The sequence below is a fragment of the Vanacampus margaritifer genome, chromosome 8 (assembly GCF_051991255.1).
Source record: "Vanacampus margaritifer isolate UIUO_Vmar chromosome 8, RoL_Vmar_1.0, whole genome shotgun sequence".
Lineage (NCBI taxonomy): Eukaryota > Metazoa > Chordata > Actinopteri > Syngnathiformes > Syngnathidae > Vanacampus > Vanacampus margaritifer.
The window spans coordinates 18,374,385-18,386,876 of record NC_135439.1 but is presented as its reverse complement, the minus strand read 5'-3'; the positions used below and the strand labels follow the sequence as shown (position 1 = coordinate 18,386,876).

The 12,492-nt window shown below is 39.0% G+C and overlaps 1 protein-coding gene across 1 annotated transcript in view; it reads left to right on the top strand.

Moving 5' to 3' along the window:
- Positions 1-12,365, top strand: part of ccdc120b (coiled-coil domain containing 120b) — a 21,727-nt gene extending 9,362 nt beyond the window's left edge. Inside the window, exons 2-11 of the mRNA XM_077574288.1 lie at positions 1,530-1,659; positions 1,725-1,827; positions 2,216-2,346; positions 4,370-4,471; positions 4,550-4,670; positions 4,774-4,833; positions 4,936-5,089; positions 5,210-5,311; positions 7,598-8,626; positions 10,319-12,365. Of these exons, the coding sequence (XP_077430414.1) occupies positions 1,776-1,827; positions 2,216-2,346; positions 4,370-4,471; positions 4,550-4,670; positions 4,774-4,833; positions 4,936-5,089; positions 5,210-5,311; positions 7,598-8,626; positions 10,319-10,415 (1,848 nt within the window). The 5' untranslated portion in view covers positions 1,530-1,659; positions 1,725-1,775 and the 3' untranslated portion in view covers positions 10,416-12,365. The remainder of the gene's footprint in view (positions 1-1,529; positions 1,660-1,724; positions 1,828-2,215; positions 2,347-4,369; positions 4,472-4,549; positions 4,671-4,773; positions 4,834-4,935; positions 5,090-5,209; positions 5,312-7,597; positions 8,627-10,318) is intronic.
- Positions 12,366-12,492: the final 127 nt, after the last annotated feature.

The following is a 12,492-nucleotide window of genomic DNA, read 5'->3' as shown; positions in this document are numbered from 1 at the left end:
TTTTCTTACAAAGGGCAGCACGGCGTAGTGGTTGGAAACATCTGCCTCACAGATTGGAGATTGGATTTGAATCTGGAACATCTTTGCGCGAACTTTGCATATTCCTCCCAACCCACCCCTGGGCTGTGGTGATGGGACATTGTGATTTCCAAGGAATGTTGTAATAGCGATCATTTGAAAACAACACTTGCAGAGATTTATTGAATCCAGGTGTATATTTGTGAAATCATTGGCAAATATTTGGAGAAATTATTATAGAACGATTATCAGCCGGGCTGATTATCGGTACCAATATTTGGCATTTTCACTAATATCGGCATCTGCCTTTTTACAAAGCTGAAGGCTGATAAAGCTGGCATCTCACTGAGCGGTGAATGCTTGCGAACGTAGCCAATTTAGGGTTTTCATCAGAATTTGTAAGCTGTTCATAGGCAGTTTTTACTTGTCGCAAAGACATTTTGAACATATTGAGACAATTTTTCACTGCGTGGATTTTTTTAAGCCTCTTATGAACCTTGACGAAAACCCCAAATTAGCCACATTCGCATGCATTTGTTGCTTAGTGAGATACAGGGAACTTTTCATTTATGGATTTATTTAAATTTCCACTTAATAAAAAATAATGCTGACACTGGGAAATCTCTACACTTTTATTTTTAAAAATCAAAATAAATAACTAAATAAATAAGAAATTATTTACAATACAAAACTTTTGGGAACTATTTATTTGCTTAGTTTTTAATTTAGCTTAACACATGCTGATGACCCAGAAGTTTACTGCAATTTTTGTTATAATTTTTAAACAAAGCTGTTTAAAATTTTATAGATGTTAAAAAATAAAAGAAAAGGTACATTTGGAAAATGTTTACGCTAATATTTTTTCTTTTACTGCAAATAAATATCTGCTTTATATTGGTTAGCGGTCTCCTTGACTACTAATAATCGGTATCGTATCGACCTTGAAAAAACCTTGTCGGTCTATCACTTCATGTCTTCACATAGATCAATATCAATAATTCAAAATAATAGCAAAGAACTTGGTAGGCAATTTGAACAAGTTTGATCTTTCAGAAGTGTTTATCAACCTGGTTAGTATTAATTATTACCTGTTTCAAAAAGATTGGTAACCTCACTGAGATCAAATGCTATCCAAAATAGTAGGGATTGGCGAGTAGATATTGGGCCAATAACAGAAATATTTTAAGGCATCAGGTACTCATTGAGGCTGCTGATACCAGCCACCGATACTTAAGGCAAAAAAAAAACTGACATCAAGGCGGGTTGCCATATCGACGAAACATCATCTGCGTCGGGTCTTTCTTCGCATTTTGTTTGTCATTGTGTTGAATGGAATTTTATATATGAAAAATTCTAGAGTTATCGATACTTGGTATCAGTGAGTACTCAATGAAAACTCATACTGGCTGGATGTGGTGGATGCAGACTAATTCAGTCATATTAGCTTGATTTGAAATACATTGGATGCTATTTTCTTCCACATCTAAAATGACATCCTTTGCTCTTTCAAGGATTCTGTTGTAAGTTTCGAAGCAGAATTGCCGTTTCCTGATGCTACGTCTGAACGAGGGGACACGCAAAGTCATCCCTCGCTGACCACCGACTCGACAACTCAGGACAGCACATGGCTGACACAACAAGGTCAGTGGACAAAATATGCGCTTCGGCTGCATCCTTGAATTTCAACCCAGTTTTTTGTTCATTAGGTGAGGGCGTGGCTGGGAGCGTGAATCGTCAAGACCCCATAATTAAACCACATGGAGGTCAAAGGCCATCTGATTACATCCATGGGTTTGGTGGGCGCTCCGGGTGAGTAATGACTTGCAAAGAGTCCCGGTGTAAATGCACACACCTTCGTGTCTAGGCAAGCCTACAATGGCCTGGAGGAATTTTCAGCTTGTGTTTTTGCTAACAGTCCAGCCGCGTGAAAACAAAAGTGTTTGTCTCAGTAGAACGACCAACTGGAACAACATCTGCATGTGTGAAGGCCTTTTGTTCACACACTGGCACCACAGCTGCCAGATAATCTTATCAGAACACTATTATAGCGTGTGTGACTGGGAGCAGACACCTCAATACTCACCTATTGTGTCAAATCAACACCCCGCCCCGACATAATACCTTGCTTTTATTTTTAGAAAAAGTCACTAATTGTTGCAACTGTCTCAAGCTTGCCGGTGTGTAATTTGTTGCGTAGATGTTCAAGTGTGCCACGGCGGCAAGCTGCAGGCCGAGCGGGTCGTGGCTCTGCAAGAGAGGAAGCAGGCCCTGGAGGCTCTGCTTAACACTCGCGTAGAGGAGCTCAAACTCGTCTGTTTTCAAGAAGCAGTGAGTAATACCTCCGAGTCCACATTCGAAGCACACACTGCTCCACAACTGCAACACGTTCATATTTAACGACACTGTTGCTCATGAAGTTACAATCATTTTGTTTAAAAAAACAAACAAAAAAATACTGCCCTCATTAATCACCTTTCACGCATTACATTTTTGACGCGTTAAAAGATAAGACATATTTTATTCCAATTTTATGTGCAACATAACTTTTTTTTTGTATAACAGTGTATAATTAATACCTCAGTGTATTAACACACGAAATTGGGGACTTTGAGAAATTTTGATTTGGCATTTTGCCTTTCGGTCTTTCCTTACATGCAAACTGCATTTTGGGTCACTGACAAAATCTAGACCAGAGTGAAGTTTTTCCCAAAATTTTGACATTGTTGAAAACATACCAAGATAGTTTATATCTGCATTCTACTAATTTGCATTTAGTATGCATCCCATCCACCTTAACACATCATTGTTAAATGTAAAATCGAACCTTAGTGGATGTCACGGCAGTTTTTATTAAGGATAGGCGAGTACCGATACCTGGTATCGGTACTCGCCTATCGGGCCAATACCTGGCCTTATTTCAATGTATTGGTACACATTTTACAATCAGGAACTCGAGGCATACATGTCTGACGGCTGTTTTTTTGTACAAACCACATATTTTGATTGGGACTTTTTTGAGCCACTGGATTATGTTCATTTTATTTATTTATTTATTTAAATTATTGATTGTGTGTTCTATGTGTATTTTATGAAGAAATAAAAAAATAATAGAAAAGTACTATTAATTTCATGCAATTTTAAGGAAAATGCTATATTGGGATATATAGATTTTACTTTAAAAATATAGTTTATTTTATGTATCAAAAGTACTAGTGTTATTGTTACTTGGTAGCATATCGGTGATTATTCAAGAGTTGAGTACTTGGACTGTTATCGGTCTGAAAAAAGTGGTATCGAGCATCCCTAGTTTTCATTTAACCAGCAAACAACTTCTGTTGTCACTTCACATGATACCATTGTTGCATAGCAGGAAAGATCCATGCTTAATTATAGAATTATTTTTGAAACATTAAAAAAAAAAATAGATCTGAATTTTGCTTCCCAGTTATGAATTTAAAATGTAAAAATCATTTTTTAAACCTATGTTTATGTGTAGAATTATTTTTGAAACATTCAAAATATATTTTTTAAATATGAATTTTTGTTCCCAGTTAGGAAATTATATTGTATATTACAAATACAGATGTGTCAGTCTCCCTTCCCCGACAGTTTAAGCCATTTTCTTCACCAAATCTTTATTTCTTCATAAATATGTACTGTTTTTGTGTATGTTAATGTTTGCCATATCGATTTTTTGATTTTTTTTTTTTTTGCCATATTGAAGTGTTTTTTTTTTTTTTTTTTTACCAGGACTGAGATATATGAATGGCATTATTGGTAAAATACAGATTCAAAGTAATTATAATAATAAGAGGGTTTTTGTTTTAAATCACTTGTCGCAAATAAAGTGACAGTGACTAGAAATTTGCTATGCAAGGTGTTCAAAATAAGTGTTTTGATTCTGTTAAATTGATTGATGTCCCATCTCATTGAAAGCACGTGTGCATTGAGCTAGAACGCACTGGCAGTGACATCCATTTTTGTCCTTGAAGTTCTAAAGTGGGGTTACCATATTCCATCGAAAGCTGTCTCCGCATAAAAATGTCTCAACTGTTCATTCACAGCTATTTAACACACCCATGCATTTTTAATGACTCACCGTTTGTGATCACACTCTATTTTTAGTTGCTTGATAGCTAATTGGACATATCTGCACTCCTCAATGTTGCCGTGGTAGGTGTAATTTATGGCAAAAACATTAGCTCTGCCATAACTGTTCGGAGCAGTAAAGCATTTAAAGGATAGTTTTATAGCAACTTAAAGTAATCTCTTAAGTGGTGTCCTTTTATAAAAAATAAAAAAAACTCGTAGGCCAGTAAGAGGGATTTCAGCTAATTGATTTCCTCTGCAGGAGCTGACTGGGAAATTGCCACAAGCGTTCCCCCTGGAGACGGGAGAGAAACCCCCAACGGTGCAACGCAGAGCTGGCATGCCTCCCAACTGCAGGGCAGAAGTAAGTCAACACCTTCAATATTAAATGCGTGGTAGCAACGTTGTGGTCTACAGCAACTGACCGTGGTGCCCATTGCAGGATGAGGCTGCCCAAAAAAGGCAGATGAAAGCGATCTTTACTGGCGCCCTGTACAGACACACAGACTCAGACAGAAACATCCCAAATAGCAAGAGGACCGTTCATCGGGGCTGTCACACAGGTTATATGCATGCCAAAGTCCTTGAAATGAAATACAACCCATATTTAATTTGCGCTATTATAATATAACTGCAGTTTTTAAAAAGTGCATCTTTGTCTTTCAGAGGATGGTGTCATGTCAGAGAGTACGAGCTCCATGTCGGATTCGACATCACATGACAATGGTATAGTCTCATTTTTTATGTAACATCCAAATTCAAATCAATGCTTACTTTATATTACCTGCTTGTAACATCACGTACTACCTTTGTATTTTCTCTACCAAGAGTCCTCTCCCAGTGTTGCTGCCGATCAGCGCTCTCTGTCTCAGCCTCGGCTAACTGTGGGCAGCCCTGACCACAGGATCAGCAGGAAGCTCTCTCCTGTAGAGATTTACTACGAAATGAGGACACGTCGCAATTCTGCCACAAGCTCTGTCAGGTACCTTTACAGCGTAACTGTAATGTACTGGTAATTACAGTATACGTTCCCGTGTGTACATTTTAATTTTTTTTTTTTTCTTCACAATAGATCTCCTCATTTTGATTTTATCTTTCACAGTCCAACTCACTCTTTACCAAGAAGTGCATCTAATGTTGAAGGCAGAAGTGTTCCAGCTACGCCACTTTTGGCCCGAACTGCACCTATCAGTGTTCATGTCAGGTAATTTTTTTCATCCAGTTTCATTTAAATACGAGTAGGCTTTAGCCACCAGCAGGGGTTAAATCCCTTTTTTTGTCTTTCAGGGAGGCTGTGGCCAAGTGCTTACAAATTTAAAAAACTGAGGGTTTAATAATGGGGGTTACATTTAAAAGTCATATTTATATGTAAATATAGATGTAGAAATGTAAATACAATAATCTTAGTTGAGAGGTTCCCCCCTGACAGAGACTTCTATTCAATGCGTAAATACAATGACTCTCTTCACATATTAACTCTTTCAAAGTCAGTCATTTAAAAAAAAAGAAAGAGGCTTGAGCGCCAACCAATTTAGAGCAATCTGACTTATCATTCAAGGCTCACAGAATATTGTGTTCTATGACTATTCAAACACACTAACTACTAAATGAAAGATTATACTTTCTTTCATAAAAAAAAAGTTTGTTTCTACCTTACCTTTTAATAATCAACAGTAGTACATGGGTTGGTTTCACAGAAGTCTATTTCGCACCAAAAAACTCCAAAAAGATAAGCTTTACGCAAAAAAAAATTTTTTTATGCTAACAATTTTTGCTTAAGTGACAAACATCTAAACAGTCCTTTTCTTCTATAAAGTACCAACAACAATGAAAATACAAATAATCACCAATGTAACAATTTTACATTTGACAAACTTTACAAACAACTTGCACGCTATTTAGTAGTAGTAGTAGTAGTAGTAGTAGTAGTAGTTAGTAGTGTGTGTGCGTGTGTATGTATGTACATTACTCCATTGCTTCTACTTCTAGATTTGAATCTCAGTCATCTTTTCTCTCTTTTGTGTGACAGTGTGAAGGATTTAGTGCCATCTTGTGGTGAACTAATAATTCATTCATTAAAAAAAACACTATTACTTATATTATAGTATACAATAAAATATGTTCTATCACATCAACGTGTCGTACATTTAAAAAATCATAGGTCTAGTAATCGCTAATTATATTACATAAGTCGCGCTGCGCCTTACAGGAGGCTGATATGTTTCGCCTCCATCTTCCTACTCCGGATGCCGGAAGGAGAAGAACTTTGCGAAAGTAGTTAGCCTCTGGTGGTGCTTGCAGCTAGAGTTTGACCGCCACTTGCATTCCACAGCTGGTGCCTGCAGGTGGTTGCTGAGTCCCGTGATTGGGGCTCCCGCCGCTTGTCTCCCTCTGTTGCTTTCGCTAGCTTTTGCTAGCTTCTCCTGCTTGCCGCTCTTGTTAGATGCTCCAGCGAGTGCTTGCTTGCCACTTCTGCCAGCTCCTGCTTGCCGGGCTACTCGCTCGCTCACTCCAAATAATAATTGATAATATATAATAATAATAATTGATTGGTTGTAGGCTTGGGAAGTGTGGTCTCTCTGAGGCTGCTTGCTCGCTCACTCCAAATAATAATTGCTATTAATTGCTTGTAGGCTTGGGAAGTGTGGTCTCTCTGAGGCACTATAGAGCGCATGCTTCAGAATCATTGTATTATATTAGTTCACCACGAGATGGCACTAAATCCTACATGCTGTAACTTTTACACTTTGATCAATCACAAGCTGCTTGTAACAGTCAAATTTACAAAGATCCTCAATGTTCCTGAGCATTGTTTTGATACATGGTGATCTCATTAAAAAAAAGACCTAATACTGCCATCTGCTGGCCATATTTAATGTTTTTTTTGTTTTTGTTTTTTAAGTTTCCCACTTTAGTGGAACCAGAGTTTCCCAACACTTTTCTTTGCCCATTCCCATTTAAAAAAAACAAAAAAACACACACACACACACATTTGATGACAAATCACATCAATGGTGCTCATAGAGTTAAGGGCCCGAGTACCAGGTGCTACAGAGGCCCTCTTGGGATTAGTATGTTTAATATTAGTTCACTGATGAATGGGGCTGCAACATCCCCGAAAGTCGACGTTTTTTTTTTTGCGAGAGTGTAAGTCCTGGTGAAGATACAGTAAATGTTTTTGAGGGTCTTGAACATGAGCCCCTCTTAAGGACCATGCTTGAAATTGAACAGTGTCAGGATGGCATGTATTTTGGTTTGAAACGGCCATTTTAGGCTTGTACTCGTGAAGAATTGCCCAAAATGAGCTGTAATCATTCTAGATAAATGGGAAGTGCTAAATTGGGTAATTTGTTTGGGCAGTGCATGTCATTAAAGTTTGGTGAGCATTAAAAGGATTTGCTGTGAAAGAAGCCGGTATGAGGGCCTGTTAATTACTGCTTGCAGCTTTAATTCCACCTTGTTTTCCCTCATCTCTGCCTCCCTTTTTTAGGTCTGATGTGTCAGGCAGCAATGGGTTGAAGCAGTGGTCCGGCAGTCTGGATGTGCCCTATATGATACCACTCGCCCAGGAGGGCTCCTCCTCTGACCGCAGAAGCTGCCTTTACAACTCCAGAGCCAGACGCAGTAACAGCTCCGAGGCTCTACTGGATCGGTCCAGCCTTCCGGACGATCCAGCTCCCCGAAATGGCATGCACCCCAAAGGAGGGCCCTACAAGAGCTCGGAAGCACTGACCGATGGGAAACTACGACACATTCACCTGAGCAGCCCTGAGAAACATGCGGACGGATCTGGGGAGCAGGCCAAAATGCGGCTGTCCATGGGAGGCCGAGGGGCTGCGGTGGGTTACAACGAGCTGTTGATGGACTACATCTGGGAAAAGCAGCAAAGGATGCAAGTGCAGCACAACCTCTTCCAGTCCACAGGAAGAAACTGGCAGGACTTAACCTCTCACTGCTCCTCTTCCGGAGGAGTTGCTCCCCACGCTAACGGTTTCTCCCATTCCCAGGTGCACCTCCCGAGCGCCGCACCTCCTTACAGCCCCATGGTTGGCCGAGGGTCACAAGCTGACATGCGCAGGGTAAAAGTCACCAGAACCAAATCTTGTGGCCCCTTCATCCCTTTGCAGCAACACTCCCAGGATGCCATCCTGCTGTCAGCGTACGAGTCGCACCTCCCCACCTCCGGTACCACCACGTCCTCCATTCCCAACCTGCTCCCCTACCAGACCGAACTCTCCGGCCCGGCTTTCAGTCGAAGACCCCCGCAATTCTCCCTTCCGACCCCTGAGGACTCAACACGAAGCCTCCACAAAGCCCTGGCTCTGGAGGGGCTGAGAGACTGGTACCTTCGGAACGCTCTCGGATATCCTCCTAAGAGCCACGAAGCAGGGATTTCACGTCTGTCGCACCCCAACCCTCTGGCACCCCAGGCCCAGTCTGTTCAAGGTGAAGCAGCCAATCAGCACAGGCCTCAAATGCCCCAGTCAGCCAGCTTCCATGGGCACCCGCTGCATGGAAGGTCAGTATTGCTCTCTTTGCAGTGTGAGGTTGCATCTGTTGCACACGGTACTGGCATTATTCTGTCTTGGTCTGCAAGCCGCCTCGATTTATGATTAATGTCACAAAAAAAAAGTTTTACTGGATCGTTAGAACAGTCCAATAGTTAGAAAATGGACAAATGAAAAAAAAAAATTGGAAGGAGACTCTTTCAATGGAGTGAGTAGCTGTTGTCCTTCTCTCTTCCTCACCTAAAGTTAAAGCACAATAAGCACTTATGTTCGTTTGGTGCAGGTGTGTCCAAACTTCTTTTTTTTTTGTCCCCGAGGGCCACATACAGAAAAATAGGAAGATGTAAGGGTCACTTGATTTTTTTAAAATATTTTTTTATACATTGTTTCTATTATGAACTTATTTTTGAAAAACTGCTACTGCTAAATGTGAGAAGGCAACTAGTTTGGGGATTTTCAAGTCAGACATTGACACTAAGCAGAAAGTGGAGGAAACCATTTTTGTTCTGAAACTGAATTATATTGATCTCTCCACAGTGTTACGAACAGAAATTCAGTAACTATTTTAGCTGTAAAGTTGTTGTTTTTAAATGGCATTGGCAGCCATGTCAAAAGTTATGTTTAGTGTACGCCATGGGCCGCAAATGGCCCCCAAGCCATAGTTTGGGTATCAATGGGTTTCGTGTGTTATTATATTTCCACTTATTTTTATTTTATACTGTATTTAATTTCAAATACAATGATTAAAAAAATATAGATTTATCTCATAAAATGTAAATAACACAATTGTGGGCTGGAACAGATTAGCCCTGGAGAACCCAAGAACCCTTTTCTTCTTTGGAAAATTATGAATTATACATTAAATGACTGCTATAAATTCACTGAACACCAAAATATATGTTTTTTCAATTTGAACCCTTGTTTTTTGAACTAGCTCAGAGTTGCTAATTTATCAAAATATATATATAAAACCTACTCCTAGGCATTCTGCACATGATATGAAATAGATTAACAAAAAAAACACAATTTTACCATCTGATGGTCTGCTGAGAAGATGGTTTTGTTTGGATTGATTTCCAGCTCAACAAAACAAACAGCATGTTGCCAGCCATCTTGTCACCACCACTCTGGCTCATGTAAGTGCAATATTCATCCACTAGATGGCCCCATGCAGGTGTCAGAAGTGGCACTCTGGTCTTTTGAAGTTAAATAAAAAAAATAAAAAAGGTCTTTGTTATTTGAGTAGCAGAATTTATAGGGGCCAAATTTGACCCCGTGGGATCTCCAGGTTTTAATTGTGTTTCCATTAATTTCAATTGGAAAAGTTAACCCAAATTTATGAATGTTTGAAGTTACAAATAGGGTCACGGAACGAATTAAGTTCAGAACTTGAGGTGCTACTGTAGTTCCTTGGCACTAAAATTACTCACCATAGTGACAAGGCAATACTTACTGTATATTGACCTGAATACATAAACAGCAAAAGAATAACGGAGGATATCGATAGTCTCACTGAATTTAAGGATCTCAATTGATTGCTCAATTGTATTATTTGTCGGATTTTGCAGACTCCTACACTGCCTTGTGTTTGTTATTTACATGCTTATTTTCCAGAGACATCTTATGACAAAACAAAACAGCCACATACAGCAAGGTGTTCTCAACAAATACAAACGTTTTGATGTGTTTTGCTTCCCCAACAGATCGATGGAGCTGTCTCTCTATCAGGAGACTCCTAACGCCCAAACACAAGAAGGGGCCGCGAAGGAACCCAACGCAGACCCAGGCACCCTTGTGTGAAACAGAGGGGCACACACACACATACACACTTTAAGCATTGAGCCCAAGTACAGACCATTTGACACAATGTGACTTCAACAGGGAAACAAAACATGGCAACCTCAGCAGAAAAACGACTGTAACCAATGACAGCGTGTACATTAGCTGTACAGTGTGAAAAGCTTTGTCAAGTCCCAAGTCTTTCAACCTACTGTAGTGCTCCCAAATGAGGTGAGCATTTACTTTGATACGGTCCAGATGTACTACTTAGCGGTACCTCAAAAATAACACAGAGACATCTCCCAAGATATAATTTTTTACAAGTTGAAATCACTATTTTGTATCTTCTGAGATATAAGAAACAATTATATTGAAGAGATAATATATTGGTCATTAACCATGTGTGTGCTACAAATATTACATGCAAGTAAACGTGTGTGGACTATTAAAAAAAAAAAAGAAAGAGACCTCAATCTTCATCTGTAATTAATTTTACAGTCATTCCTATTTGTTGATGTTGATACATGAAATGGGCCATGAACTGAAGTTTACCAAGTAGCAGATGGGAGTTCCTCAATGTTTTTAACTGAGCAAAACTAAACAATGGTTAGTTGACTTTAAAGTGCTTTCTAATGAGCCGTTCTGCTTGTATTAAGAATTTAATCGAATCAAGTGAAGCAGTTCACGATGTCACTAAAATGTGATGAATTTGGAGCGATGTCATAGATTTTTCAATCATCTCGGGGCTGGCTGATTAAATGCGTGTTTGTTTCTCCGGGTTGATAGGGATGCTTGGATTTGTTTGAGAACAAAGCGGAGGGCTGTTGTGAGATCTACTGCACTACAGTAGAACTTGTGCTGTATGACAAGGAATTGTGTTTGGATGCGGCTGTCATACAGAGCAAGCACTTTATGAACATCTTAAGCCTTAAATTTCCTTTGAATTGTCACCATGAGAGATGACAGGCTATAGTATTGACAGTTATCATCAGCCTCTCTGAGTCTGTAAATAGTGGTTAAAGTTTCAACATGTTTTATTCCCTTACTAACTATAGTTTGTCGTTGTTGTTTTAAACTAACCACATGTAACTAGCCCCCCTCCCAGTTTTAATTCTTTGCTTTTCTGTTAACAAAAAAGTGAGGCTGATGACATGAACACAATAGGGCTGCTGCTGTTCTGAATGACTGAGTGAGCAGGTCTCACGCCAAAAAAAAACAAAAAACGTTTGAGCGTTCATCTCTGCTGATTTGTATATGCAACAATTTTTTAGCATTTCGACTCATTATTTTACCTCTTGGTGTTGTCTGAAAAAAAACACAGATTATGTTCCATTATATTTCTTAGTTGGTAATATAACGTCTTCTGAACATTCTGCAACATAAACCTCAGAAAATGTGAGTATCAGATTGAAATTGTAATTGAACTGGCTGTATTTACTTTAGTTGCCAACTTGCCATGTATGATCTTTGGACTCATTTGAATGTTTTTGGTTTTTGTTTTTATACTGTATGTTGCGGATATTTCCTACTCTGGTAAAAACTGTAGCACCCTGTGAATTTAATGTTCTAATGTACACAGCTATACAGTTTTCTGAAAAGACCAAATGTCTGTGCACTGGGAGTTGAAATGTATTTTTCTTAGAGTTGACAAGAAATGCTACGACTTTTGCTCGAAAGCAAAAATTACTTATAGTATATTCATAAACTTGAACACTTTGTAGCAATCTACTGTAGCTTGTTCTCATCAGTCAGTGCAGGAATTAATGTGTTAGAACCATTATATTCAGCAGTGGGACATGCTAATATTTGAGTCTCTTTTTAAAAAATATATATTTAAGTACCACTGTTCCGCCTCCCTCTATTAGCAGGTCTATGAAATCAGGCTCAATAAGCCTTCCCTATACTGTATGTACCTGTATGTATGAAATTGTGCATTCATTCTACTAAAATAAAGTTTCATGTTGCAATCAACATTTTTTTTTTATTACAAGTTGAGTCTAATAGCCAACAGTATCAAGTTTTCTTCTCTAATTTTACTATATTTTTGACCTTTCTCAAATCTCACTCGTATATTGTAAATTGTCAGAGCAGCTCAAGA